At 37.2% G+C, this 25,818-nt stretch overlaps 1 protein-coding gene across 1 annotated transcript in view; it reads right to left on the reverse strand.

Annotated features, from left to right (window-relative positions):
• Window positions 1-486: 486 nt before the first annotated feature.
• The window catches only part of LOC140244093 (uncharacterized), a 33,186-nt gene continuing 7,854 nt past the window's right edge, over window positions 487-25,818 (reverse strand). The window contains exons 2-15 of the mRNA XM_072323741.1: window positions 23,530-23,617; window positions 18,881-18,975; window positions 17,645-17,778; window positions 14,697-14,795; window positions 13,767-13,919; window positions 13,074-13,232; window positions 12,264-12,377; window positions 11,293-11,421; window positions 10,506-10,610; window positions 9,548-9,706; window positions 8,813-8,911; window positions 5,993-6,512; window positions 4,612-4,739; window positions 487-3,863 (exon numbers count right to left, since the gene is read on the reverse strand). Of these exons, the coding sequence (XP_072179842.1) occupies window positions 3,762-3,863; window positions 4,612-4,739; window positions 5,993-6,512; window positions 8,813-8,911; window positions 9,548-9,706; window positions 10,506-10,610; window positions 11,293-11,421; window positions 12,264-12,377; window positions 13,074-13,232; window positions 13,767-13,919; window positions 14,697-14,795; window positions 17,645-17,778; window positions 18,881-18,975; window positions 23,530-23,617 (2,084 nt within the window). The 3' untranslated portion in view covers window positions 487-3,761. The remainder of the gene's footprint in view (window positions 3,864-4,611; window positions 4,740-5,992; window positions 6,513-8,812; window positions 8,912-9,547; window positions 9,707-10,505; window positions 10,611-11,292; window positions 11,422-12,263; window positions 12,378-13,073; window positions 13,233-13,766; window positions 13,920-14,696; window positions 14,796-17,644; window positions 17,779-18,880; window positions 18,976-23,529; window positions 23,618-25,818) is intronic.

Consider the following 25,818-nt stretch of genomic DNA (forward strand, 5'->3'; position numbering starts at 1 on the left):
TTCTTTCCATTCTTTCTATACTTCACCTTTCCTTCTCTCAAGAAAAAACAGGTTGTGGAATCTTGTTATGAAGAGGTTGTATAAGAAATCCTTCTTATGACAAAGTGATTTTGCAGGTCCCAACTCTATCCAACTCTCCATTTCTTTGTTCATGGACTCTCACAAGGTAATTGCCGTGGCTTTAGGTCCTGACCTGTTTATCGAGGTTCACAATTTCCTTCTGCTTTTAGAGAGTTTGATCTACAAGTGCTGGCGGGAAATGTTTGGTATAGCATGTCTAATTCTACTTCTATTCATTGAATTCAGCATTATCATGATACAGTTTACACAGTAAGCCTCGCATAAGTCAACAAATCGCGTAAGTCAACAAATTACATTTTGACTGAAAACCTCTAAAGACATGGAGTGTTCTTCATAACACATATCTGAGTTTTGCAAACATATTAAATATATATTTACACAAAAACATAAAAATACACATTTTGAATGCAGGATACATTTTATTACAATATCTTTCAAGACTATGAGCAGACAGTACAATTAAAACATTTCGTTCCCACATGAAATCACAGGAATTTAAGTTCACTATCACACTTCCAGTTTACTTCACAAGCTGTAGTCTCAAAATTGAAGATCTTTCGTGTCAGTTACAGCAGATTTTGTTCGCAATATATGTACTACGTGTAGTACACAACACATGTACCAGTATACAATGCTTCATACAGTGGTACATTGCACGGTGTACTACACATCTCATGGTCACTCTGTTTTACTACAATCAACTCTCACATTGATTAAGACATATCACCTCTAACATTGCAACATCACACTCTCTGGTATTATGGAAGCTTTCACTTTCTATGGCAGCTATGAGATCAATATCAATAGGGAATTCCCTATTCACCTCATGTTGTATGTTTCAGGGTAGCTTTTGATGGTCTGTGCTTTACTCACACCTTATCTCATAGCTTCCAAAGGATTCTTTACACATCAACACTATGTATCATTCAGAGGAAATTTTAAATTTTGATGTTTTCCTCGTCTGAGTGAATAGCGAGCTTTAGATCTGCAACGTGAATGCTAAGAAGACGATGCTAATTAGACAAAAATGGTGTTCTGCATATGTAAGAGACAGCTGTTTCCACTGTCCAACCCAGGAGGCTGCATTGATTAGTATTTGTGTTGCAGATCTAAAGCTTGCTAACGGCAGGGTCCAAATAACTGTGGATATGTACAAAGTATACTCTTTGAAGTTTAAATAAATGAATAAACAACTCATGAATTCAGTAACATCATTACCAACAAAGACATTTCATCGCTAGTTTACTGTGAAATCCGATAGGTCTGTAGAATAGTCACCAGTTCACTTGAATTGACAGACCTGGAGAATATCTGTTATGACAAAATGACATTGCCTTCACCAGATCAAGAGATCTGTAATTTCTGTATACAGTGTAGATTGTACTGTACTAGTATTGCTTTGAAAGCACAGAGGACATTGTGGGTCTGTGTCTTTGCCTAAGGTAGCTGGGCCATAGTTTTGTAGACCAAAGAAAGTTACTCCTTACATTCGTGCCTATCTGTAGCAAGATCACAAATTACCATCCTTAGGTGATACATTGTATAGGCTGCATTTATCTAACTTGAGAGAGAGAATCACGTTTCAAAATGAGTTTTGAATGGTGATTACGAACGTGGCTTGAAACGTGATTCCCAGCATGCTGCATTTATAATGGCGATTTTAGTGTTGTCACTGAGGAGCTGCAGGGTTCTACCAGCGAAGTGGAGGTCAAACTGAGGCATGCATTTTTTTTTTTTTTTTTTTTTTTAAACAACGTTGTGTACAGTATACTGGAAGTTAACCTTGGCAGCTCAGAGAAACGCGTTTCAAAATGGCATTGTGTTTATATGCTTGCAGAAAGATGATCATGGTCTCACATGCCTTTTAAATGGCCCTTTGAATGGCATTTCAAATTGGTGTTTTTAAACATGATTGAAAACATGGTTGTGTATATCTTTCTCCCGAAAATGCCTAAAACGCATTTAGGATCGCGATGCTGCCTCAGAAAATTTTTACATAAACACACCGTAAGTCGGGTCTCCTTGTTTGTCATTTTCTTCCATAATGGAATTCCTGGACTGAGGGCCCATGAAGTGAATCATTATGAAATAATTACAGCTCCATAATCTTGCTGAGAGAAACTCAGTGGAAGAGAGTAGACAACTAATCACAGAGCATGTCTGAGAGCAGGAAATTCATTCACAATGTTACCTGAACATATAAACTTACACACTCACTGCTGATTGCAGAAGGCCACGAGCATTTAGAAAATAAATGCAAACATAGAGAAATTTTGTATGATAGGAAATTTCATTGTTATACCTGATACCCTGCACAAGCAGAACAATGAAAAGACATAAAATTACATGTCTGTGAAAAGAGGTGTTATAAGTGCTGTAATAACATAATTCAAGTCATTGCAAACTGTAATACATAAATAATGACATGACAAGATGCATCACTATAGATCGTTGCATCAGAAATAATGTGATTTATAAAAACATGCATTTGGAGTATTCATTTAGTTTGGCCATGTTCACATACATCACTGAACGTGAAAGAGGGTCTGCACCATAAATTCACTTGTGGGTTATTTACTTACGAGCACAAAAGCATTGCATTACATTTTTTGTTGTGAATGCTCATTATGGAAGAGTGAAGTATAGTGGATGGGTCTAGTCCACTTCAAATATGAATGGGTTAGGCTTTGAACAGCTCATTGCACTTTCATTACAGGAACAGGGCTGGGTATATGGATTTGATGTGATTTTAGAAGCAAACCAAATTATCCTGAGCCATTCCCTGGAAGTATGACAAAAGTGTTGGCTACATAAAATCCTTTTTTCTTCTAGTTAAAAAAGGTAATGTTTTATACTGATTGGAAATGATAACTGAACTCCAGACAGCCAGAAACTTGTTACACCCTTTCTTGCTTTAAAGTTTGATAATGCACAGATGTCTGAGGGCACACTATGGGAACAATGCAAACACCTCTTATCAAGCAGCATCATCCAAGTGAGAACTAAAACTCTAGCAAGACTGTGTGAGGTCAATAAACTTTACTATGAGGCAGAGTACAGACCAAAAGACTGAACCATGGCAAGTCATCTTACAATGACCGAGTTCTCTCATATCTCATGCATGTTTCCCTGTCACAACATTTCACGAGTGTGTCAAAAAGCAACTAATGGCACCTCACATACTCAAAGAGAATATTTTTCTCAGAGTGACAGCAATGAGTCCAGTTTCATCCACGATATCACTTCGTATGACAATAGACCACCACCTTACTGTGTGTGTGTGTTTCTTAATATCAATGAGTTGATTCTCAATTTGATGTGAATCATACTGAGGTAATACTTGTTGTGATATCATACTGTATATGCCGGATATTTCGCGAGGTTTTTATTTTCGGATATTCCACGAGTCAGGTGCTATTCGCGAAATTAAAGACATGCAAAAATATTGACTCTGATTCCGATGTGGATGTGACACACGCGTGTACAATTCTCCTTTCAGAACAAGACTCCACGATCGCGAATTTAACCACTCGCGAAATCGTCAGGGATTTCCGATTCGTGAAAATTTAGACTCGTGAAATATATGGCGCATGATACAGTATTCCATGCCAAGTTACTCCACAAAACTATTTCATTATGTGGAACAGTCCTTGTCTCAGAGAAACAGGATCACACTCTCTTCATTTGTTTCTCTTTGAGCGGTTTCGGTTCTTGACGTTGGCCGTGGTGTAGAAGTGTTGACCAGTCTTCTTGGATTTCTCTTCCCTTGCCAGTCTCCGTCTCTGTAAGTCAGACAGACAGACACATACATACACACACAGACACAAACCCGAAACAGAATTATTAGCAATAATTAAGGTCAAATTAGGATTTTTTTTGGTGCCATTTTAAAATTGTGACTCAATATAAATCAAATACTTGCTACTGTCATAAATACAAAATGACCTAAAATCGCCTCAATGGGTGTATGCAATCCCTTTTCTAGGAACATGAATAAAAGAAGAGATATTTCATAGAAAATAACTCAATAAAAATAAAAAAAAAATCTGAGATTGGATTAATCATATTGTATCAGTAGAGGTCCTGTTCTAAAAACAGCTGTTGAAAGTATGACCCATTATGGCAAGTGTTTCTAGAGCAAAGCTTTCATGAAAGTAGATTTATGCTATTCTTCGAATATTTATAGAATGGTGACAACCTCACCATATGTTACCTCACCAGCAAGGAGTGAAAAGTTGACAATATATTGCACTTTTTGCTATGTATTAGGTCTAGCCAGAGTTTGCAAATATTCTCCAACTAAACTGCTGAAATTCTGACATTGCAAAGGAAATTCAACCCTGTAGTTCTATTTGATTGAGAAAAAGTGTCATATTTCTTAATGCTTCTTCTTTGGTGAGCAAATAATCTCAACATATTTTGACTGCTAGCAAACAAGATGAAAGTTGAGATGTTCTCATCAGCATGGAAGATCAACACTGCAATGTATAACTGAGTAAAATCTGTCCATCATCAAAAGAGATATATTACCTGCTTTGAGGTCAATTTCTTTTTGCTCTCTGGTTTGTCCTCATCAAAGTATCTCTTCTTCTTTTTGCTAGGGACATCAGCCTCCTCCTCATCACTACCAAGGGGACAGTAAGATCCTAATGACTTAGCTGTGGAAGAAATGATAAATACAGTAAGTCACCAGCCAGTCATAACAGCAGGAAATTCAAGAGCAACACTATTTAATGTATATCCCTATTACTCTCACAGCTTTTAAAAAATAATGCCACTATACATGCCCACCTTGACAGATTCAGCAAATTTCCTCACATAGAACTGTTGAAGTTTCATTAAAATCCCATGAAATATTAGCAATTTTTAGAATAACCAAATTCAGCTTCATCAGACTACAGTACAAATTGAAGTCTTCTGTTTGTTGGACTGAACTTTTTTACATTCTTGCAAATGGACTGGAACTTTCCTTGAAAACACCTCAGGTGTATGTCAAAATCAGAAAGGTTCTATATTTTATGAAAGTTGATAGGAATAAAAAAAAACAAACAAGAAAAATGCAGATAAATCAAATAAAAAATGCAGATAATTCAACATGAAAGGCCACTATACATTCTCACCTTGACAAATTCGGCAAATTTCCTCACATAGAACTGTTAAAGTTTCATTGAAATCCAGTGAATTATTAGCAATATTTAGAATTACCAAATTCAGCTTCATCAGACTACAGTAAATATTAAAGTCTTCTGTTTGTTGGACTGAACTTTTTTCACATTCTTGCAAATGGACTGGAACTTTCCTTGAAAACACCTCAGGTTGTATGTCAAAATTAGAAAGGTTCTATACTTTATGAAAGGTGAAAAAGAATAAAAAAACAAAATAAGAAAATTGCAGATAATTCAAACGATCCAGAAACATCTCTTTCAACTCAGTGTTGGTCTTCAAAATCATTTCAACAATCACTGCCAGACATCTGATGTTTAATTTGCTCAGTACTTTATTGGAATCCCTGTAAATCAGAAGCCTTCTGTTATCCAAAGCATGAAGGGACCAAATTCACACTTTTGATCTCCACTTTATTCTGAAATCTAAAACATTAGAGAGCTTTAGATCTGTGACACGAACGATAAGACTACGCCTCTTCCTGGGTTGGACAATGGAAACAGCTGCCTCACCCATGTGGAGAACACCGTTTTCTGCCTAATAGCGTCATCTATAGTGTTCGGATGCAGATTTAAAGCTCACTAATATCAAAGAAGATGCAAAATAAAATTTCATATTAGAACAATAGAGATAAATTTAAGAGCACATACACAGGGATTCAAGACCTGTCTTTAATTTAACATTTCGCAGCAAATGGAGAATAGATGTTCATGGGTATAGATACAATAAATATCAATGTATAGTGTACCTCTTGTGCTCTGCTTCTTGGTTGAAGGTGCTTCTTTTCTCCTCTCCTCTTCTTCCTCTCTTTGTTCTTTGTTCTTCTTCTCCTTCAGAACTCCAGCTAGAAGCTTCTTGTTCTTGGTGCTGAGGAAAGCACTTGGACCAAATGAGATGTCAGCATTGCCTTCACCAATCCTTGTTCTCTTCACAGAGATCACTGATGAATCTGATGGCCCTAGCTGCCTCCTCTTATTATTGGATATAACCTTCTCCACTCCCCCCTCTTCCTTCTTTCCATCTGCATCCTCCTTTTCTTCTTCCTCCTCCTCCTCCTCCTCCTCTTCCTCCATTCTGTCATCTTCCTCCTCATTTGACTGATCATCTTGGTCGCCAGAAGGCTGTAAGTCCTCTTCTGTGAATTCAGGTCCAATGTTTACTTCTCTCAGGTCCTGCCTCACTCCCTTGACCTTTTTCTCAGGCACGGATGTCCTTGTGTTACTTGGTTTCTCACTGGATTCCCCTGTTTTTCTTGTTTCCCTTGTATCCTGTGAGCAAGGCAAATGAGTTTTTGTAAAAAAATACTTCTCTAGTCCTAGTTTACATCAATACAAGGATAACTTAATTATTTCATCAACAGGCAAACAATTCACAAATACACGATGAGTCTGAACAAAAGATTGTGTAATGCACCAGCACATGTTCTAATAGAGTCTCACTGGTAACACACTACAGTTATAAATGGAATGATACATTGGATGTCAAAAACTGACCAACAACTTGGCCTTCAGCTGATTAGAGTGCTTAACTTTAAAGACTTTCCTTTCGTTTACAACCAAAAGAAAGTCTCTGTGCAACAGGATATCTACTGGCAAACACAAGAACCATTCTTTTCCAAAACATAAAGGCCATGCTATATGCATTTATTTGTTTTTCATCATATATACAGCAACCTGTTGTCACATAATCTATGACCCGTTTACAGTGAGCGAAAAGGCTGGGCTCGGCTGTGGCCGAGCCCGGCCTTCATTTCACTGTAAACGCGCAAAAGGCCAAATGCGGTACCAAAATCGGCCGCGCATTTGGCCAAGCTCTGGAGGTAGTCCATTGCCGAGCCCAGCTTTTTCTCACTGTAAACGCAAACTGGGCCAAATGCAGTACCAAACTGCCACTGGCGCGCTCCCAATAATAGTGTTTGTTTACAAGCAGAGCGCCACTACGACAAAATATTGAAAGGTTTGAATTAAAAGCCCGGGCTGAGCCCTCCACTGTAAATGAACAAAATTGTGGGGCCGAGTACCGCAATTGCGGCCGGGCTCAGCTGCGGCTCGGCCCGGGCTCGCCCCAGCCCTGCACTGTAAACGGGTCTGAGAGTTTTTGCCCTTTTTGTTGTCTCCAGAGTTCCTCATACTTTGGTCTAAAAAAAAAAACCCAAAAAACTAGAAATGTCGCTACGGCGACTGATGCCTCCGCCATAATGCATGATTCTCCCAATAGGCGTATAGTACAATGTCTTCACAATGTGTGATCCATGACAGTTTCCTTGAACAGAGTTTGCTATAATTGTCGAAGAGTGCAGGTACACATATTTGGGGAATTGAGAATTTTTACTTGAATTCTGACGGACCCTTTTATAAGTTTATGCATTGAGTAATTTCCAAGGTATGAAGAAAGAGTGTAATTACAGTACAAAATAGATTTTTTTTTTTTTTTTTTTTGGGGGGGGGGGCATTGAAACCTGGCCTTTGACCCTTAACCTTTGACCTTTGACATTCTGGCGGGAAATTTCCTGGAGAATCTCCATTAGGTAATGCATGTATATATTACTGTAAGTGTGAAAACTAATAATGCGAGCATTTTGTATACTAGTATATGAGGGAAATAGTAAAATATTGAGGAGTTGACCTTGACCTTTGACCCCATGACTATTGACCTTTGACCCCTAAATTCCCTAGATAATCTCTGCCAGTCAGTACATGCATATGTACCACGTTCCATAAAGATACATTGAACCATTTGAGAGAAAAGTGATATTACAACATTTTCACCTAACCTTTGACCTTTTGACCTTTGACCTTATGACATGAAACTCTCTCTGGAGATTCTTTATGCAGTAGTACATGACTACACCAAGTTTCAAGAAAATACCTTAGGGCATTGCATAGATATTGGGGGAAATAGCAACATTTTTAGCATTTGACCTTGACCTTTTGACCTTTGACCTCTTGTCAATGTCACTAAAATCTACTCAACTAATTGTCCCATCATACATCATCCTTGGACCAAATTTGGTGAAAGCTGCTTCATCCAGTTTTGAGTTATCACGTAAACAGATAAATTTCAGGATTTGACCTTGATCTTTGACCTTTGACCTCAGTCCGATATCACAAAAAAACTAATCAAGTAATTGTCCCATCATACATCATCCTCCGACAAAGTTTGGTGAAATTTGCTCGATCCAGTCTTGAGTATCGCGTAAACGGATACAATTTCATGATTTGACCTTGACCTTTGACCTTTGGCGGATTTCACCCAAAATCTAATCAACTAATTGCCCCATCATACTTTATACTTGGATCAAGTTTGGTAGAATTCAAGTCAATATTACTCAAGTTATCGCGTAAACGAAAGCGGACGGACGTACGTACGGACGGACGTACGTACGGACGGACGGACGGACAACCTGAAAACATAATGCCTCCGGCACCACTTCGTGGCGGAGGCATAAAAATCAATGCAACATACATTTTGTGACACCTGTTCATAGTGTGAAAAGAACAAGAATCACAAAGAAGCAGAAGAAAGTTGGATGGCGGAGAAAACTGATAAGTCAAGAGGGCGCACTGACCTGTTCACAATTGGGAGGTTTGACAAAGAAAGGGATCTTTCCTCTCTGCCAATCATTGAGGACCATCTTAGACACAGCATTGAGGTCTGGCTCTCCACCCTGAATTCAAAGCATGGATAGAGATATGGAGTGTGACAAGATTTCTGGTACCCTGCCACTAGTAGGGACATGATTGAATAGTTGATACATAGAACAAAGTGACTAGGTTCAATATTAAACAATAACTGGAATGCACATGAATTTGAGAGCTCAAAATCTATCCTTGTACACAGTGTTGCTGCTTTGATCAACTTCACTTGCAATATCAGTTTGTTCTGTGGTCTCTTATCATCTTTAGTACCGGTAAATAGTTTCTAAACAATGCAGGCTTTAAAAACAAACAAACAAACAACCAATAGCACAAGAGACCTGTGTCTCTAGCAGTTACCTGAGCAGCACACTTCGCTTTCATGGCACTCCACATAGGGCAAATGATTACAGAAAGTTTGGGAGATGAGATTTGGGGATCTTTGCACACCCTTTGGATGGTCAAGCCCCTGGACTGCAGTATACCTCACACAAGTCAATAGCCAACTGTTACACAGTTTGTAACTGAGCCTGCATGCGAAGCAGAAGCATTCTGGTGAACAACAGGAACATTCAGAATCAACACACAAGGTTCTGTTTTCAACTACTAACAGATGGAACAAGATTTCAAAACTATGTTATGATAAGGGCAAAACTAAGTGAAGTTACCTTGAGTAATTTGCCAGTTCTCTGAGCTAGCTTCTCTAAGAAGTCCACATGATCTGTCCAGTCTGAGATCCTGTATGTTTTCTGGATGTAGTCTGGTTTGACTCGCTGCAGCACCTCAGTGATGTGATCCTCAGGAGATTTGACATACTCGATGCGTACCTGGGTCACAACCAAACATCAATAACATTTTCTCTTTAACATTCGGATTTTCAAATCCTATAATTTTCAATGGTTTGTTGCTTTATCTGATCAGACAGCTATATCTCATGATCCAGAGACATGCACAAGACATGTCAACAGTGAACTTATTACATACAATTTCTGAATACAGTAAAACTTGGGCTGTTTCAAAAGACAACTCCACAAGACCAGAAAATAGCAAAGGTTATGTCTTTAAGAATTTCAGTTCATTTCAGGAAATTGAAATCTGCTCACAGCAATTATTTAGTCTCTTTTTAATGTAATATCAGTGAATTATTCCTGATAACAGAATGTGAACTTTTGCTTCTTTTAATTTCCTGATTGTTATGAAAGAATGTAAGATGAAATCATTTACCATGATGGAAACAGATGTCATGAATACAAGAATATTGTTGTTTCTACAAACATACTTCAACTCTGTCATGTCAGTTCACAGTATCAAACACTGATCACTACATTTAACTGTACGTTTTGGATCAATTTTGGTAATTAAAACAAAAAATCAATGATTTCAAATTCTTCTCTAGAAATTCATATCCATAAGTTCTTTACAAAGTATGAAAGAAAGAATACTGATCACTCCATCAAGGATGAAGTCAGTCTTAATATCTCTGGATCAGTAACCTAAGCTAGGATTGCCAATACCAAAGTCATATACAAAGCACATGATTGAACACTGACTGTACTGAAGAGAGTGATATAGTCACCCTAAAATAAGGGAGTTAACATAAAGGTTTGAAACAACCAGAATACTGACCACTCCCTTGAGAATGATTTCTGTCTCTGTATCTCCAGACGGGTAGACCACACCTGGACAGTCAATGAGGAAGATCCTTCTCATCAGTGTAATGTACTGCCATACCTGATTGAACAATAATAATCAGATAGGGTCAATGTGAAGTTCAACATGTCTTGGATCACAACATACCCACAGCTGATGAAAGTTGCTTGAGTTCCACATTAGCAAGGGGTACAGATCGAAGTCATCTCATCATCTAAAATGTTGATATTGGTAATATATCTACAGTCTTCTCTTTGTGGCTGGCATTGAGTCAAAGAACGATACATCATAAGAACAATATTTGATTATTCATCAGGTAAATGTTTTATTTTAATACATCTACAGTCTTCTCTTTGTGGCTGGCATTGAGACAAAGAATGATACATCACAAGAACAATATTTGATTATTCTACTATTTATCTCATCCTTTGACCGTTGATACAATTACATCAAGCTATTAACTAAACATAGACATTCAATTTTTGTAGGAGGATATAAGTATGTACTTAAATGATCAGTAACTATGAAACATCAAGTATTCATAATCACATATGAACTAGATGAAACATCAAGTATTCATAATTACATATGAACTAGATAAAACATCAAATGACCTATACACTGTTCTCAGCCCTGGTATTAATATTACACATTTCTCCAGAATCTGAGTCCCTTACTATATCTCTAGTGTAATAGCAGTGGATAATGTATGTGAAATCATCACAGAGTTACAGAGAGGAGAGATGTATGACGATGGTCCCACCTTGGTCTCGCCAGCTATGGGAGCCACATTGCAGACCTTCTTGTTCCTCAGTGTGTTAATGATGGAACTCTTGCCAACATTGGGATATCCAATAAACCCAACACTTATCTGCTTCTTGTCCACATGGAGCTGTAGGAGGTAATGGAAGAATAAATTCCATTGCCAGTAAATGATATTTACTACGACAACAACTATCATTCGTGAATATGAAAGCTCATTATTAAATTGGTTTGTGAATGTACTAACCAAGAAAAGTTCTAGCCTCCTAGCATTCTGAATATCATTTTATCAGGATGATATGAAATTGTTATATCAGTTTTCCTTTCTCACATACCACTCTACCATCAGTAAAATATGTCTTAATACGTCCCTTTGTCTTTAACATGCGGTGTGTAATGGCTGGTTTCAAGACTGACTTGGTTTTACACAACAGTATTCAAAGAGACTCTATGGCACCCGAGTAATATTCCATCAAATCAATTTTTATCGTTCGCTGAACTGATCCCAATGCAAAATAGGAGACAGCTTCAAGCCAAAAAATAAAATACTTGTGTAAGGAAGAACTATGTGAAATCAAAAACAGCTATTCCCCCTTGCAAACCAAGAAAATAATCTATGTATACTTTACATGAACTTCTCACAAGAGGAAGTAACCTCAATTCACAAAGCAGAATTGATGTGTACAAGAGAAATTAGCTGACATGAAATAGTAAATATATATGTTATAATCAATGAGCCATTAACTGATTCCCAGATACAGCTGACAGTTAAATAAGAATGTCACGATTTTGCACTAAGACATCATGAAAGCTCTATATAATCACTGGAACTTGACAGAAATCCAATGAATATTATTTTTTTTTTTAATTTCTAAACAAGTACAGTTTCGGTTCTAAATTAACTAAAAGATTTTTAGAGGTAATTATACCAGTTTCAAAGATATATTGTTAAAAGCCAATAATGTAACTCACTTTGCCAAATTGTCGAAGCAGCTGAATGAGGGCGCCCTTTCCAAATGGATTTCTGATGCTGGCATGGAAGGCTAGAGTTGGGTATTCATGAGATAGAACAGCTACCCAGCGTTTCTAGGAAGACAACAGGTCATACACACACACACAAATCACATAACACTCAAAAAACAAATATCAACACAGAAATATAATAATCACTTCAAATTGAAGGGAAAGCAGAAGATTATCACATTAACTGATCTATAAGCCACAGTGAGTGTTACCATTGATTACTAGAGTGTTAAATATTAATCTTAAAATTTGATCTCCAGATTCCTTTACATCTACAATTCATTTGTCTCCTAATTCACAGAAACACTGGACTAAAATTACAACTAACAACACATTCATGACGTTTACAATCAGATGTCATTTTAATGTGGTGGGGGTTCCAAATACAGACCCATATTTAGTATCTATGGCCTAGACAAGAATACAAACTTGTTTCTTCTTCACAACAATCTGGGTCTGCTACACTGTCTTTTTTTTTTTTGTTGTTGTTCCTGCTTTGTTTTTCGTTCTGTAGTCATTTTATGGCAAAAACTCAATAGAATGGCACCAGAGCTTTCACTCTAAGCTAACTTCAGATATAAAGAAGAAAAATACCGGTGCATGGAAAATGGAAGAAAATCTTGGCTTACCAAGGCATAATTGGAAAAAAAAAAAGGAAACAATATCAGTGTTATTCAACAATTAACACTGCAATAAGATCTGGAAAATTTGACTCCTTGCTAATAGAAAGCATTGTATTCTGCTTCACATTTAACTCACTGTAGCCCAGGTCGGCACAAGGTCCACTTTATTTAGGACAAAGACAAGATGTTTGTGAGGTTTCTCCTTCTTCAGGTAGTTCTCAATGTACTTGGATCTGGTTCCCATCGGATCTCGGGCATCTAAGACCTGGACTAGTACATCCGACGAGTCAATCACCTACACAATAGGAAATGACACATTTTCATCATTCACAGGTACACTGAAAGAAAATAATTCTGAGAATTTACAGAGAGAGTTTGATATACAATGTAACACTTGATAGTATTCAATATTATATTCTCTATACATTGAAATTCTAACATGACTCTTTGAGGACAGCAGAAATCTGTCACACAAATATACATGACTATTCCTCTGACACAAGGCAAACACTCTAATTCCTACTGTAGCACCATAATTAAGATTTCATATGAAATCCACAACCAACACTACTACATACAAACCTGTATGTATAAACCATGAAGAAGAATGAACATCCAGGAAGGGAGTCATCAAAATATCCAAGTACTGGAAACATGAGACACAGTATAAACTCCTTGCAGTGCATTACAGGCAAACAATATGTGACACTACATTACGCTGAGAAATTAATGATAGGTATGAAAGCAGCTAAAAAGTACTAAGGAAATCATTCATAATTATAGAGTGATAGTCAGCAATTAAAAGTCCTTCGGAGAGTAGATAACATACCTTGTAGAGTTCATTCCAAATCCTCTTGGACTGACCGGCAGAAAAGATGTAATCTTTGACCTCTTCCTTCACTCCATCATCCTCCACCACTAAATCCTTGTCTTTTCCTGCGTCATACTGGTCTCCAGACTCTTCTGCTGCCTTCACCAGGGACTACCCGCAAATTAATTCAGAAAATTAAACATTACGAGGATGACCAATTTGATGTAAAAGCCCATAAATACAGTCAAGATGTAGGCAGAAATAACTTCAGCAAAGGAAAATGCCAAGTGATACCTCATCTGCATATGGCAAATTGTGAGTATAATGTCTCTCAATATTCACTGACCTTTTGACTTTTGACCTTGTCAGACTTCACCCAGCAAGATAACCAGAGATAACCAAAGTGATTTCTGTCTATTGACATGAATTGTGTGGGTTTTTTTTAATGGTTTTCAATCTTCACATCCATATAAACTGAAGTGCATGAATGTTCATCTCTGAAAAGTTCATGCCACCCAAATTAGCTGTGCAAAAACAAAATACGTATGGGATTGTTTCGCCCAAGGTAATCATAAGTGGGTACATGCAGGTAAAATTACATTGTAACACTTTTCAATGACTAAATGAGAAATACTCATCTATAGGATTCCCATACGTCCAATGAAACTTGCCTTGAAGTTCAGAGGAACTTAACTCAACATTGCCTTATTGGAATCTGGATGCCTTCTAAACAAACATCTTATGATAATATAATGCAAATACAGGCATATCAGTAGGTCACTGAAGCATCTTCACTCCATGTACTATTGCTGCAATTTTATTTACCCCATATTCATCTGTGAGAGACAATCATTATGATTATGGACTGTTAAGCACATGAAGAATTGTACGAATTAATATGCTTATTGAAAAATTTTAAAGAAACAGCAGCAATAAAGTCCTCCATACCTCCACATCTCCCACTTTTATGTTGGGTCTCTTCCGTTGTTTCTTGGGTCCAAATGTGGAGCTAAAACTCTCCGTGTCCAACAGATGCACTCTATTGTACTGGAGAAAAACAACAACAACAACAACAAACAAAATGGTAAAATTTTCACTGCAGGACAAAGAAGTCTCATGTTTCACAGTTTCAATATAATCCGGATTTTGTAGAGGGAAATTCAGGATTCACCAACTTATTGTACACACTTGTGATATGCCAGAAAAAGTTACATTTCTGCATTATACAGTGTGTCTCAAAAAAAAAAAACTATACACTTTTGAAATGCCCGCCGAATAAAAAAAAACATACAATTCTGGCTGAAAGGTTTATATGTATGGATAGCTTATGGACTCAACTTTCATATGACACCAAAAAGTCTGAAAATATTTCATGCTTACATGAGCACTGCTCACTTTTGTAAAAGGTATGAAAATTAGGCTGCGCAGGAATTAACCTTCCAATTTTGCAAGAGGTGAGTCCGTTGTTACCATAAAAGAACGCTGCTGTGGTGTGAACTGAGGCCTCTCCATCTTTGGTGGTCAGTCCAAGACTCCGAGATGAATGAGGACTGAGTAACAACTTACAGCTCTTAATTTATTCTTAATGTATCATGACCAAGTGACACACTGTTACTTTTTTTAACATCATTGACTTTTAAAAAAACCTCCACCCCACATTGAACATTTCATTGATTTTCTTATACCCAGGTAGGGATTATGTAACATTGAATATTCAATTATGGATTGTCAAAAAAAAAAAAAAAAGAATGTCAAAGATGTCAGCTATTCAATCTTCAGGTCAATGGGTAACCTGAATTATAAGTAGCCAGTAGCCGTGACATTCCTTTTTCAACAAAATGTATTTGAATAATAAATTTACATAATCCCCATCTAGTTATTAAGTAAATCAATAGGCGTTTTCGCATCAGCCCGATGTTTCGATATAGCGCGCGATTTTCTGACTTGGGAAAGTAACCGGATCACGAAATAGTGCGCTATTTGATAATGTGAATACAAATTAGCTCGCTAATTTCTCAAGTCCAACTCGGGAAATTTTCGAAATACACGCGGTGTAGCAGGACAATCAATGCGAACTAGCGCGCTATTTGATAATGTTTGGGCTGATGTGAATAGGAAATGAAATAGCGTGCTAATTTCTTAATGCGATCGCGAAAAATATCTCGAGCTTGGATTTTTATCGGGCTGATGTGAAAACGCCTAATGAGCTATTCTGCTAATCTGAAAATAACTTCAATGTGGGGCGAAGGTTTTCATTCATATCACAGATGTAAACTAGAAATGTCGCTACGGCGACCGATGCCTCCGCCATAATGCATGATTCTCCCAATAGGTGTACAATTTGTATAGTACACAATAGTTCACAATGTGTGATAACAGTTTCACACAAGAGACCCGTGGGTCTAGCGCTCACCTGATATCGCAAGTTCACCTTTCACGCAGTCACTAATCTAAATTATTCACAGCTCTACTAAAATTTGACCAGGCATTCTCAAGTAGAAGATGAAAATGTACAATAAGGGCCCAAATTTTTTAAGATTCCTTAATTTGGGGGATTGGGGCCCCGTGGGGCCCTCTGGGTGGAGCATGGTGCCCATTTTGATAAATTGAGATCCTGACCCCCTAGGGATGCTACCTGCCAAGTTTGACGAAAATCCATCATGAGGTTTTCAGGAAGAAGATGAAAATGTACAATTCAAGCCCCCATTTGGACCTTCCCACACCCCCCCCCCCCCTGCCCCCAAGAGGGGCACCCCTGGATCTGCTATGAACAAACTTGAAACTACAGTCATTAATGTACTCAATCATAGTATTATCTCAGCTCTATAACTTCTGATTCTAGAGAAGATTTTTAAAGATTCCTTCATTTTGGGGGGTTTGGGCCCCCTGGGGGCCCCCTGGGTGGGGCATGGTGCCGATTTTAACAAATTGAGTTCCTAACCCCCTAGGGATGCTACCTGCCAAGTTTGGTGAAAATGGGTCATGGGGTTCTCAAGAAGAAGATGAAAATGTACAATTTAGGCCCCATTAGGCCAATTCCTGCGCAGTCTAATTTTCATACCCTTCACTCAGCAAACCCAAATTGATCGCAATTGATCATAAATTTATCATATCAACTTCAGTTTTGTAAGCTCCAACGGACTCACCTGTTGCAAATTTAAAAGGCCAATTCCTGCGCAGTCTAATTTTCATACCCTTCACTCAGCAAACCCAAACTGATCGCAATTGATCATAAATTTATATCAACTTCAGTTTTGTAAGCTCCAACGGACTCACCTGTTGCAAATTTAAAAGGCCAATTCCTGCGCAGTCTAATTTTCATACCCTTCACTCAGCAAACCCAAATTGATCGCAATTGATCATAAATTTATATCAACTTCAGTTTTGTAAGCTCCAACGGACTCACCTGTTGCAAATTTAAAAGGCTAATTCCTGTTGCGAATTTAAAAGGCTAATTCCTGAGCAGTCTTATTTTCATACCTTTTACAAAAGTGAGCAGTGCTCATTCAAGCATGAATTATTTTTAGACTTTTTGGTGTCATATGAAAGTTGAGTCCATAAGCTATCCATACATATAAACCTTTCCCCCAGAATCATATATCTTTTCATTTGGCAGCCATTTCAAAAGTGTATAGTTTTTCTGAGACACATGGTACAGCAAATAAAACTGTATGATCAATGCATTTACAATGTACCATATCATGTACAACATGTTAAACTAACTCTCATACCGACAACTCAGAAATGGTTGGACAATCTGAAGTCAGTTCTATCCTGCGGACAACGTGTTACAGAGTTGATACAAAACAGAGACAAAAAATGTTTGTTAGCAATGATTATGAACAGAGTCTTAATCCACTAAACAGGGTGATCACAGAAGTCCTGGTTCGACTAACCTTGGCTTTCTCCTGGAGGAGGGTGATGGGAAGTTTGGTCTGTCTCATCACAACCTGGTATGGATCTCTCACAACCTTACCCAGCTCAGCTTGAAATGTCTGCAAGGCATCCTGGGAGACTACCCTTGTGTTACCTAGAGAGGGTGCAGTCATTGTGATTATGCTAATTGCAAGAGTTTCACATACTGTGATACTTACTAGTATTTAATCAAGACACAAGGTGTGCAGAGTATTTACTGCTTCTCACCTCTTCCATGAAACAAAATCTGTGTGTGTACTTTTCCCCCCAACAACTCTCCCTATTGTATATAGCCGATATCAAGCGATATCACCTTGTGATACCGATATCTGATCGCTTCTGGGACATGTACTTCCGGTTTTGCAGTTCTGGAAGATCGTACCATGTCAATAGTGCAGTGTAGGATCTTTGATCGTACATTGAAAATGCACAGAACTCATCATGCACAGGCAAACATGGATCGACCTGATGACCAATTTCGGAGAATGTTTCTGTCATGATTAAAGAATTTTCTTAGTGAAAGAAATGTTCCTATGACCGGTAAATGAAGGGCTGAGCGTAACTCCCCATATGCTGTCACGAAGTGACAGCTTCGCATTCGGGTCCACGTCCGGTGCGGCTAGGCTGCTGGGCTTGGGTCTGGGCAATGATCGCAAATTGGCCCAGATCCGTCGGTGCTCGGATGGAGCACTTCTCTCCCTTCATGCTTCATCTTGTCCGAAATAGTTCCAGTAAAAATTTATACACAAGGATAATGTCACGCTTCATTCTTTTATATGAATGAATAAACAAGTTACATTCAGTGATTGTTCCTGATAAATAACAAAGTTTAATTACACAAGTAATATTTGTTGAAGTGTGATTAGTTTGTCAATTTGGGAATGTCAGCATTCAAAATCCAGAAACATACAAACTGTCAATATTACATATTAAATGTTTCACGTGCTGACCAGGTGAGGGAATATTAATTTGAAACAATTTTTATTTTGGGAACGTCGCCTCTCAAATCTAGAGATATACACAAACTGCTAACATAATTAATGTAAAATGAAAGTTTCAAATAATGACCAGGAGAGGGAATATTAACTTTTTCCAAAAGCAAGTGAAAAGAGATCATCCTATCATTCCCACACCCAAATTACTCTTATGAATTTCTTTCCAGGAGAAAGCAAATCACCAATGCTAATGCTACTTTCTAGGCTATTTAGAACACTCACCAAACCACTTTCTGTTTGGTTCCACTCTGGCCACACTTCCAGAGTTCAGCCTGGATTGGAATGGAGCAGGTCTGGTGATGCGACCTTTGCGATCTCTGACAAAAAAAAAAAAAAGAAGGGGGATAAACAATATTTATTACTATATGTAATACTGAATTTAGAACAACAATTTAGTGAGTAACATGTGATGTGCATTGTTAATACTAATGTCGACATACACTGGGTAGGACTACAGATAAGATAGCAACCAGGAAGCTCTAATGGCCCAAAACCACTATTTCGGCGCAATTGGTCAAAAAACGTGTTGCTTATGTTCCTACTCACCTAGGAGAGATAAAAAGCTCTTTCAAAATGCCCCTGTGATTTTATGCGATGCCAAGGGACATATAAACAAAAACTGAAATCATTTCGAAGGCGAAATTATACCACTAAGCCATTGGTGGAGGGTTAAGTTCGGCCAACAGGCTTAAAAGTGCATGTCGCCAACGATGATTTTTAATGTTTTCTCAACTTTGTGGGAAAATATGAGCATAAAGAGGAAGCTTACTCACGGTTTCAGAAAAGTGGCTTAAGGTTCTATGAAAACCTAACACAACTTTTTAAACTAACCTTTTTTTATCAACAAAATAACTGATGGAAATGTGTCGCCAGATCCGCTGAAACATACGTTACCATCTTTGTACTGCCAACTTGGTTATGCTATTACAGTGAGTACTACACAATTGTATTGTTTTTCTGACGAAAAGGGGTGTAAGTTTATGTTAAAAGATATTTCATCACTCAACTTCAAAAGACATGCGACTGCTAATCTTGCAAATATAGATTTTAAAAAGGTAGATTTAAGAGAAGTAACATACGTTACCATCTTTGTAAAAAGTATGAAGGTGCATGGCTCTGAATGATTGTTCTAGAGTTGAGACTAATGGAGTAGATTGTCGTCATACCCATGGGTGGCAAAAGATTCATTATTATGTTGCTAACTTATACGATTTAATCCACAAGTGTAACATACGTGATGTAACTTACGTTACTACCAAATGACAGAAAGCTTAATTACACCATTAGTTACCACCTAAATGTACATTTATCGAATCTGTGCCGTCGATTTGAGGTCATGGGATAGCTCAGCAACTTCTTTCAATGGCATCTTGAGCATTGGCAGCGCGCAAAATACCTTTACATGATGTGTTGAAAAACTTAGTATGTATTTGATTGTTGGAAATGTGTTGTTGTTTTTCATAGAATCATGCTTTACTTCTGTTTATTGTGTCTTTATTAAGTCAGTAGATTCCACCGTAAAAATCCAGTTATTGCTTTGCTGTACAGGTTTATTCTTTTGAAATAAATCACTCAATTTATTACGTAACGTATGTTTCAAATTTTGGTAACGTAAGTTTCAAGATGTTGTCATGTTGATAACAGACAATCCACAGAAAAGCCCATTTAATTTGAGACAATTTAATTGTTGCAGTTATGATGTTGATGAGTTTCTCCGTCAAAACATATCAAATTCATTTACAGCTGTATGTTCTTGTTTGTTAGGAGGATGCAGTAAAAGGGGACATAATCATAGTATCTTTGAAAAAAAATCGTTTGGTGGGCGTTGATGTTCAACTTGGCTTTAATGATGTCATATTCCAGGTATAAACAATGAATTTAACATTGTTTTAAGAAAATTCAATGAATAGCTAATAAACTTAGGGATTACGCAGATCTCTACTTCAAAACTATTGGATCAGGTCCCTGCATTAATATAGTAATGTAAGTTTCTAGTTTTAGTAACGTAAGTTTCATCAATTCATGTCATTGAAAAAGGATATTTTAGAGAATGTGCGTGGATAAAAATAACATTTAATTGTTCTAGAACTATAGTTGAAGCAATTCCATAGGGAAATAAGTCTTTTCAATTATATTTATCTTCGGTTATCATAAATCAATATGGTGACTTACTCCTACCTGACTATTTTTAACGGACAAAATTAACTCAATTTTTTGTCGTTATATCGTTGATGATCTCAAAGTGAAGAAAAACACACTTTGAATGAAGAAAAGGTAACAAAAATACATGTGCATTAAAGAAATGTAATTTTAGCTATTACTGAGTATACCATCATAGATCAGGCCTACATGATAACAATAATGCTAATAATAATTATAGTGATGTATGTTTCAGTAAGATATATGTTTAAGACATCAACATTTTTTTGTTCTTCCTTCTCGTTGAAGTTAATGCAGTTGCAATGGGTTAGAGCAGTGCTGAGATTAAAACCCCATATATAGGGAACGTATAAGCTGCAATCAGATTGTCGAAAAATCATATCTCTAAGCAAAGATTCAAGAAAAAACAAACAAACATGTACCCGTCGCGTAGTTGACAAAAAAAAAAAAGCAAAGTCACGCATCTTTTTTTTTTTTTTAAATCTACCCTACCAGGGTAACTATAGGGGAGGGGGTTCGAGGTCCCCCGCCCCTTTGCCAGCAGTCAAAATATAAACAAAAGGAAATAAAAAGAAAAAATTAATCGCAGAATTCTCCTCTCCAGTTTGAAATAAACAAATAAAAAAACATGAAATTTGGCTTGTACTGGCAGCATAGAATTAAGCTGAAGCCTTTCTTTATATTTCTTCAATTTTCTTTTTTTTTCTTTTTTTTTTTCTTGCTTGTCAGTCGATGAAACCCGGTAAAAGAAATTAAACAAAAGAAAAAATGGCACGGGAGCTTTTATTTTTCTCCCTGTCAGGTGATTAAAACTGGAAGTAGTCAACTTTTTCTAACTCTGATCCCATCCCCCACCCCATGAAAATCCTACTTACGGGCCTGCCTGTAATCATTATCAGTACCTTTGTTGTGCATGTATAGCAACTTGTCCTTTCACTTTTCTTTGAAAGATTCAAAAACATTTTTCCATGCAGGAGAACAATTTCCAGATACGGCAAGAATTATAAATGCAAGACTTGTTATTCTTGTTATCGTTGTGGATTATACTGTCTTATGCATACATAACAAGGGCAATCGAGTACATTATTTCACTAATGACAATTTCATTCATCCTACCCAGTATTGTGCTAATGCAACTATGTAATTTGACGTTATTTCATCGACCTCATTTGCCATAATCAACTTAGTAAAGTTGTCATTTATTTAATTAACAAAGAACATTTCTTGGTTCCTTCTGTCAATATCTCTTGTTTACCGAGTTCAGAAATTTCAAATACAAGCAATACGGCGTTATTGTTCATTATGAAGCACTTTAATAGAGTAACCATCTCGTTTTTGCCGTTTCTTGTTTCATACAAGTGTTAAAAATTTTGTGAATACTATTGTATTGCAAGTGCTATTTTCAAACTGTTCCTGCATAGAATAACTGTTGCAACAGCAAATTTATGGAGTCTGTAAAGTTATGGATTCGAAACATATCTTTCAACAGCATGAAGTGACAGCTGAAGATAACAAGTTACAAGACATCAATATGAAGATAACACGTTACAAGACGTCAAGCATACGAAAACTTCCATTATGATGAAATTGAAGTGAAACCTACGTTACCCACCACTCGTTTTATATTACACGTACATCATGACAATATTTTCGTCCGTGAAGGCACGTGAAAGCATGTTCCCAACTCTTATCATTTCAATGCCATAAATTCATAAGTATGAAGCCAATTGTCTTCAAAATATCAGCAGTAACGGATTAATGTTCTACTCCAGAGTTTATACGCGGACATGTTATAAAGTCTTGCAGTTTTACAACTATTTCAATTGTAATTTTTGAGAATTGTATCACCATGATATTGCGACGTCTTGTTATAATAAACGTTCACTTAGAGTTGACGAGAAATTAATGTCAGAATATATACCAAAACCAAAAAGAAAAAGTACCAAAATCAGTTGCACATGTAGTAGTATTATCTTTGTAACTTACGTTACATTAACGTGAAACATACGTTACGTGGAATCTGACGAATATATTTTTGCGCACATAGATTCACATGTTTCATCGATGATACTCAAGAATTGGCATGCAATTTGGGACTGATAAATGTTGAAAATATTTTCTGAAGAAAGTCTGACATCAAATTATCGAGAAAACAAATGAACATTACATGAAATAAGATTTAACACAATAGGACATGCTGTGTTCAGTATAGCATACAGGTCATTTGCCATCCTTCCCATCTGCAGGCAGCATTTACAAACATGGCAGCCGATGGTATACTTCACATCTGACGCATAAGTATCTCAATCATAGACTGTAGTCACCAATCTTAAAGCATTTGAAATAGAATGACATTGGTAACGTATGTTACATGATGAAATCTACGCCCTATGAAAGAAATTATCACACCACAAAAATAAAGTAAGATTGTGTGTTCATATTTTTCAACTACAAACTTGAATATTTGTGTCATGGATTGGTATAAAAATGAAACCTATTCTAAAAACTTTAATTTTCGCGTTTTGCGATTGTCCAATTGTGCCGAAATAGTGGTTTTGGGCCTAATACAAGAAGGTGACCCATGTCATGTCAGATTGTATAATATTCTGAATAAAATCAATGGATTCCAGCCTAGTGCAAAGCTTCTTGAAATCAATTGTTTTAGACTAATGACAGTTTAAACACAAGCAGCAAAGTTAGGTTTTCCTTACCGTTGGGGCTTCCCCTTTCGATACATATTCAGACGCTTGATAGTTGCACGATCTCGCATGTTGTTACCACCTACACCCGTAGCACGATCTGTGGTGGGAATAAAAAGTCATCAGAGGTTTGATCATGCATCAATTCATATCGTTTCTTTTCTTTTTTTTTTTCCAAATTCATATCAAGAGAGTTGTTGAAAGATTTATCTCTTCAAATAACTGGTATGGGCACCAACTTTCTGTCATTATTTCACTGGCAATGTCTTACTGTTTACTCTGCTCCAAGTTTTGATAATTCAAAAACACAGTACGAATGTATAAGATATAGGGTGCTATGAACTTACAGTCTGCTTGTGCAACGCAATAAAAGTTCACTGTCTGCATCGTGTACGATGTTACAGTACATGCCTGATTTAATAAATATCGTCTAGGAAGTAGATTTCCTGATTTCACAAAGAGAACAAATTGATCCTTGCACTTCTTTCACATATCAAAGACATGGAACAGGTCTGCATACTCTTGTATGAAAACCAACAGAAAATGGTGAAAAAAGAAGATGGTATTCTTACATGTACATGTACAGTACGCGCAATAAGAAACGCCTCCGTCAATTTCGTTTTCCAACGAAAGTTCGTTATCGATCGAGTAGCAACGAAATCTGGACGAAATTTGGACGAAATTTCGTTATCGATTTATTAGCAACGATTCTGACGCTTTGTGGACGCTTTGTGGACGCATTTCACGCACGACCGCCCGCTCAATTCCGTTCGGCAAATGCGTTGCTCGTTCGGAAAATGCGTGTTCGGAGCTCGGCAGTTTCGTCCAAATTTCGTTAGAAGCATCCGTGATCCAAGGCGCACATGGAATACAGTACACACGTGTGTGTGTAGTGGCCGCTAGCCGGCAAGAATCAGTGCAAGATTAGACTCAACAAGTAGCACAGCGGTCGGGAATGAGAACAGTAGACAGGCGTGGAATTCACCTGATACACATAATAATATTAAAAATGGTAACATGTATACATATATCGATGCCGTTTTCATTGAAGCAATTTGTAAAAGTTTTAGTTTCCTTACCCTAGCTGTAAGTACGGCACCGTTAGCAGATTATTCACTGCATTTAGTGAAAGTCACCTGATACATCACATGGTGGTATGCGGGCTGCATGTAACCAGGGAATGTGCACGTATGGGAAAGGCGAGTGCGCCGTATGTGCGTCGCCATTGCTATGGCATGGCTCGCTCGGCTGAACGAAACAGAGATGTTATACGATGTAGTAGTTCACGTGTTTTGTTTTGTTTTTCACAAGCAGAAAATAAACAACTGTTGATCATGAAATAGACTAAATTACCAATCAGAGATCATTCGGGTTCATAGTATTTAAGAGAAATCACGCAATTTTGGCGAGGGTGAACCCACAGGAACCTTATCGTAGAATGCCGACCAAAAAGAAAATGGTTTCACTAAAATTGCGTGTACGTAAAATCCATTTGAGTATAGAAAGAAAATTAACCCCCAAAGAGAGGAAAAAAGAAATTAGAAGGATTTGTTCGCCGTTATTTGGTCATTAAATATATTTCTTTCTTCAGCAATTGCGCGTTACATTGCCCGTTTTTTTATTGAATCAGGGCCCTGTTGCATAAAACCCTTACCGCTGGACTTACCGCTCCTTTCTAGCGGTAAGTCTTCAAATCAGCGGTAAATTTTATAATCCTTGATGCTGATTGGCTGTGATGCCTAATTTTGACGGTAGTTACCATTGAAATTCAATGGTAAGTTTTATGATATTCAAAACAAGACAATACGTTTAATTCTTAGTTTGATATCGTTTATTTCTTTATTGGACAGAGAGATAATTCAGACGGTACGTGGAATTTTCAAAGCGACTAATTCAGACTGATTCTTAGTTTGACTTGGCTCTTTCTTTCTTTCTTTCTTTCTTTTTTTTTTTTTTGGGGGGGGGTGGGGGGTTGAGGGTCATGTTCGTTGTACCCATGCACCCATAAGGTTCGTTAGTACGAAAATGAAACATTCAGATACACGCGACTTCCCTACACGAAAAATAGATGTTCGTAAATGTGATAGTCAAATTATGATTCATAATCCGAAAATGCACGAATGTTTGTGATTGGATAGGTGCGTTATTGTCGGATTAGCAAACCTTCGGAGTACTGTAGTATCGAGCCTGTTGTATTCACGGATAAACGAACTTTTGGAATAATGAATTTTATATTCAGAGCAAGACAATAAGTTTAATTCTTATTATAGTTTGACATCGTTTATTTCCTAGTTGTGAAGC

The sequence above is a fragment of the Diadema setosum genome, chromosome 20, assembly GCF_964275005.1.
Source record: "Diadema setosum chromosome 20, eeDiaSeto1, whole genome shotgun sequence".
NCBI classification, from domain to species: domain Eukaryota; kingdom Metazoa; phylum Echinodermata; class Echinoidea; order Diadematoida; family Diadematidae; genus Diadema; species Diadema setosum.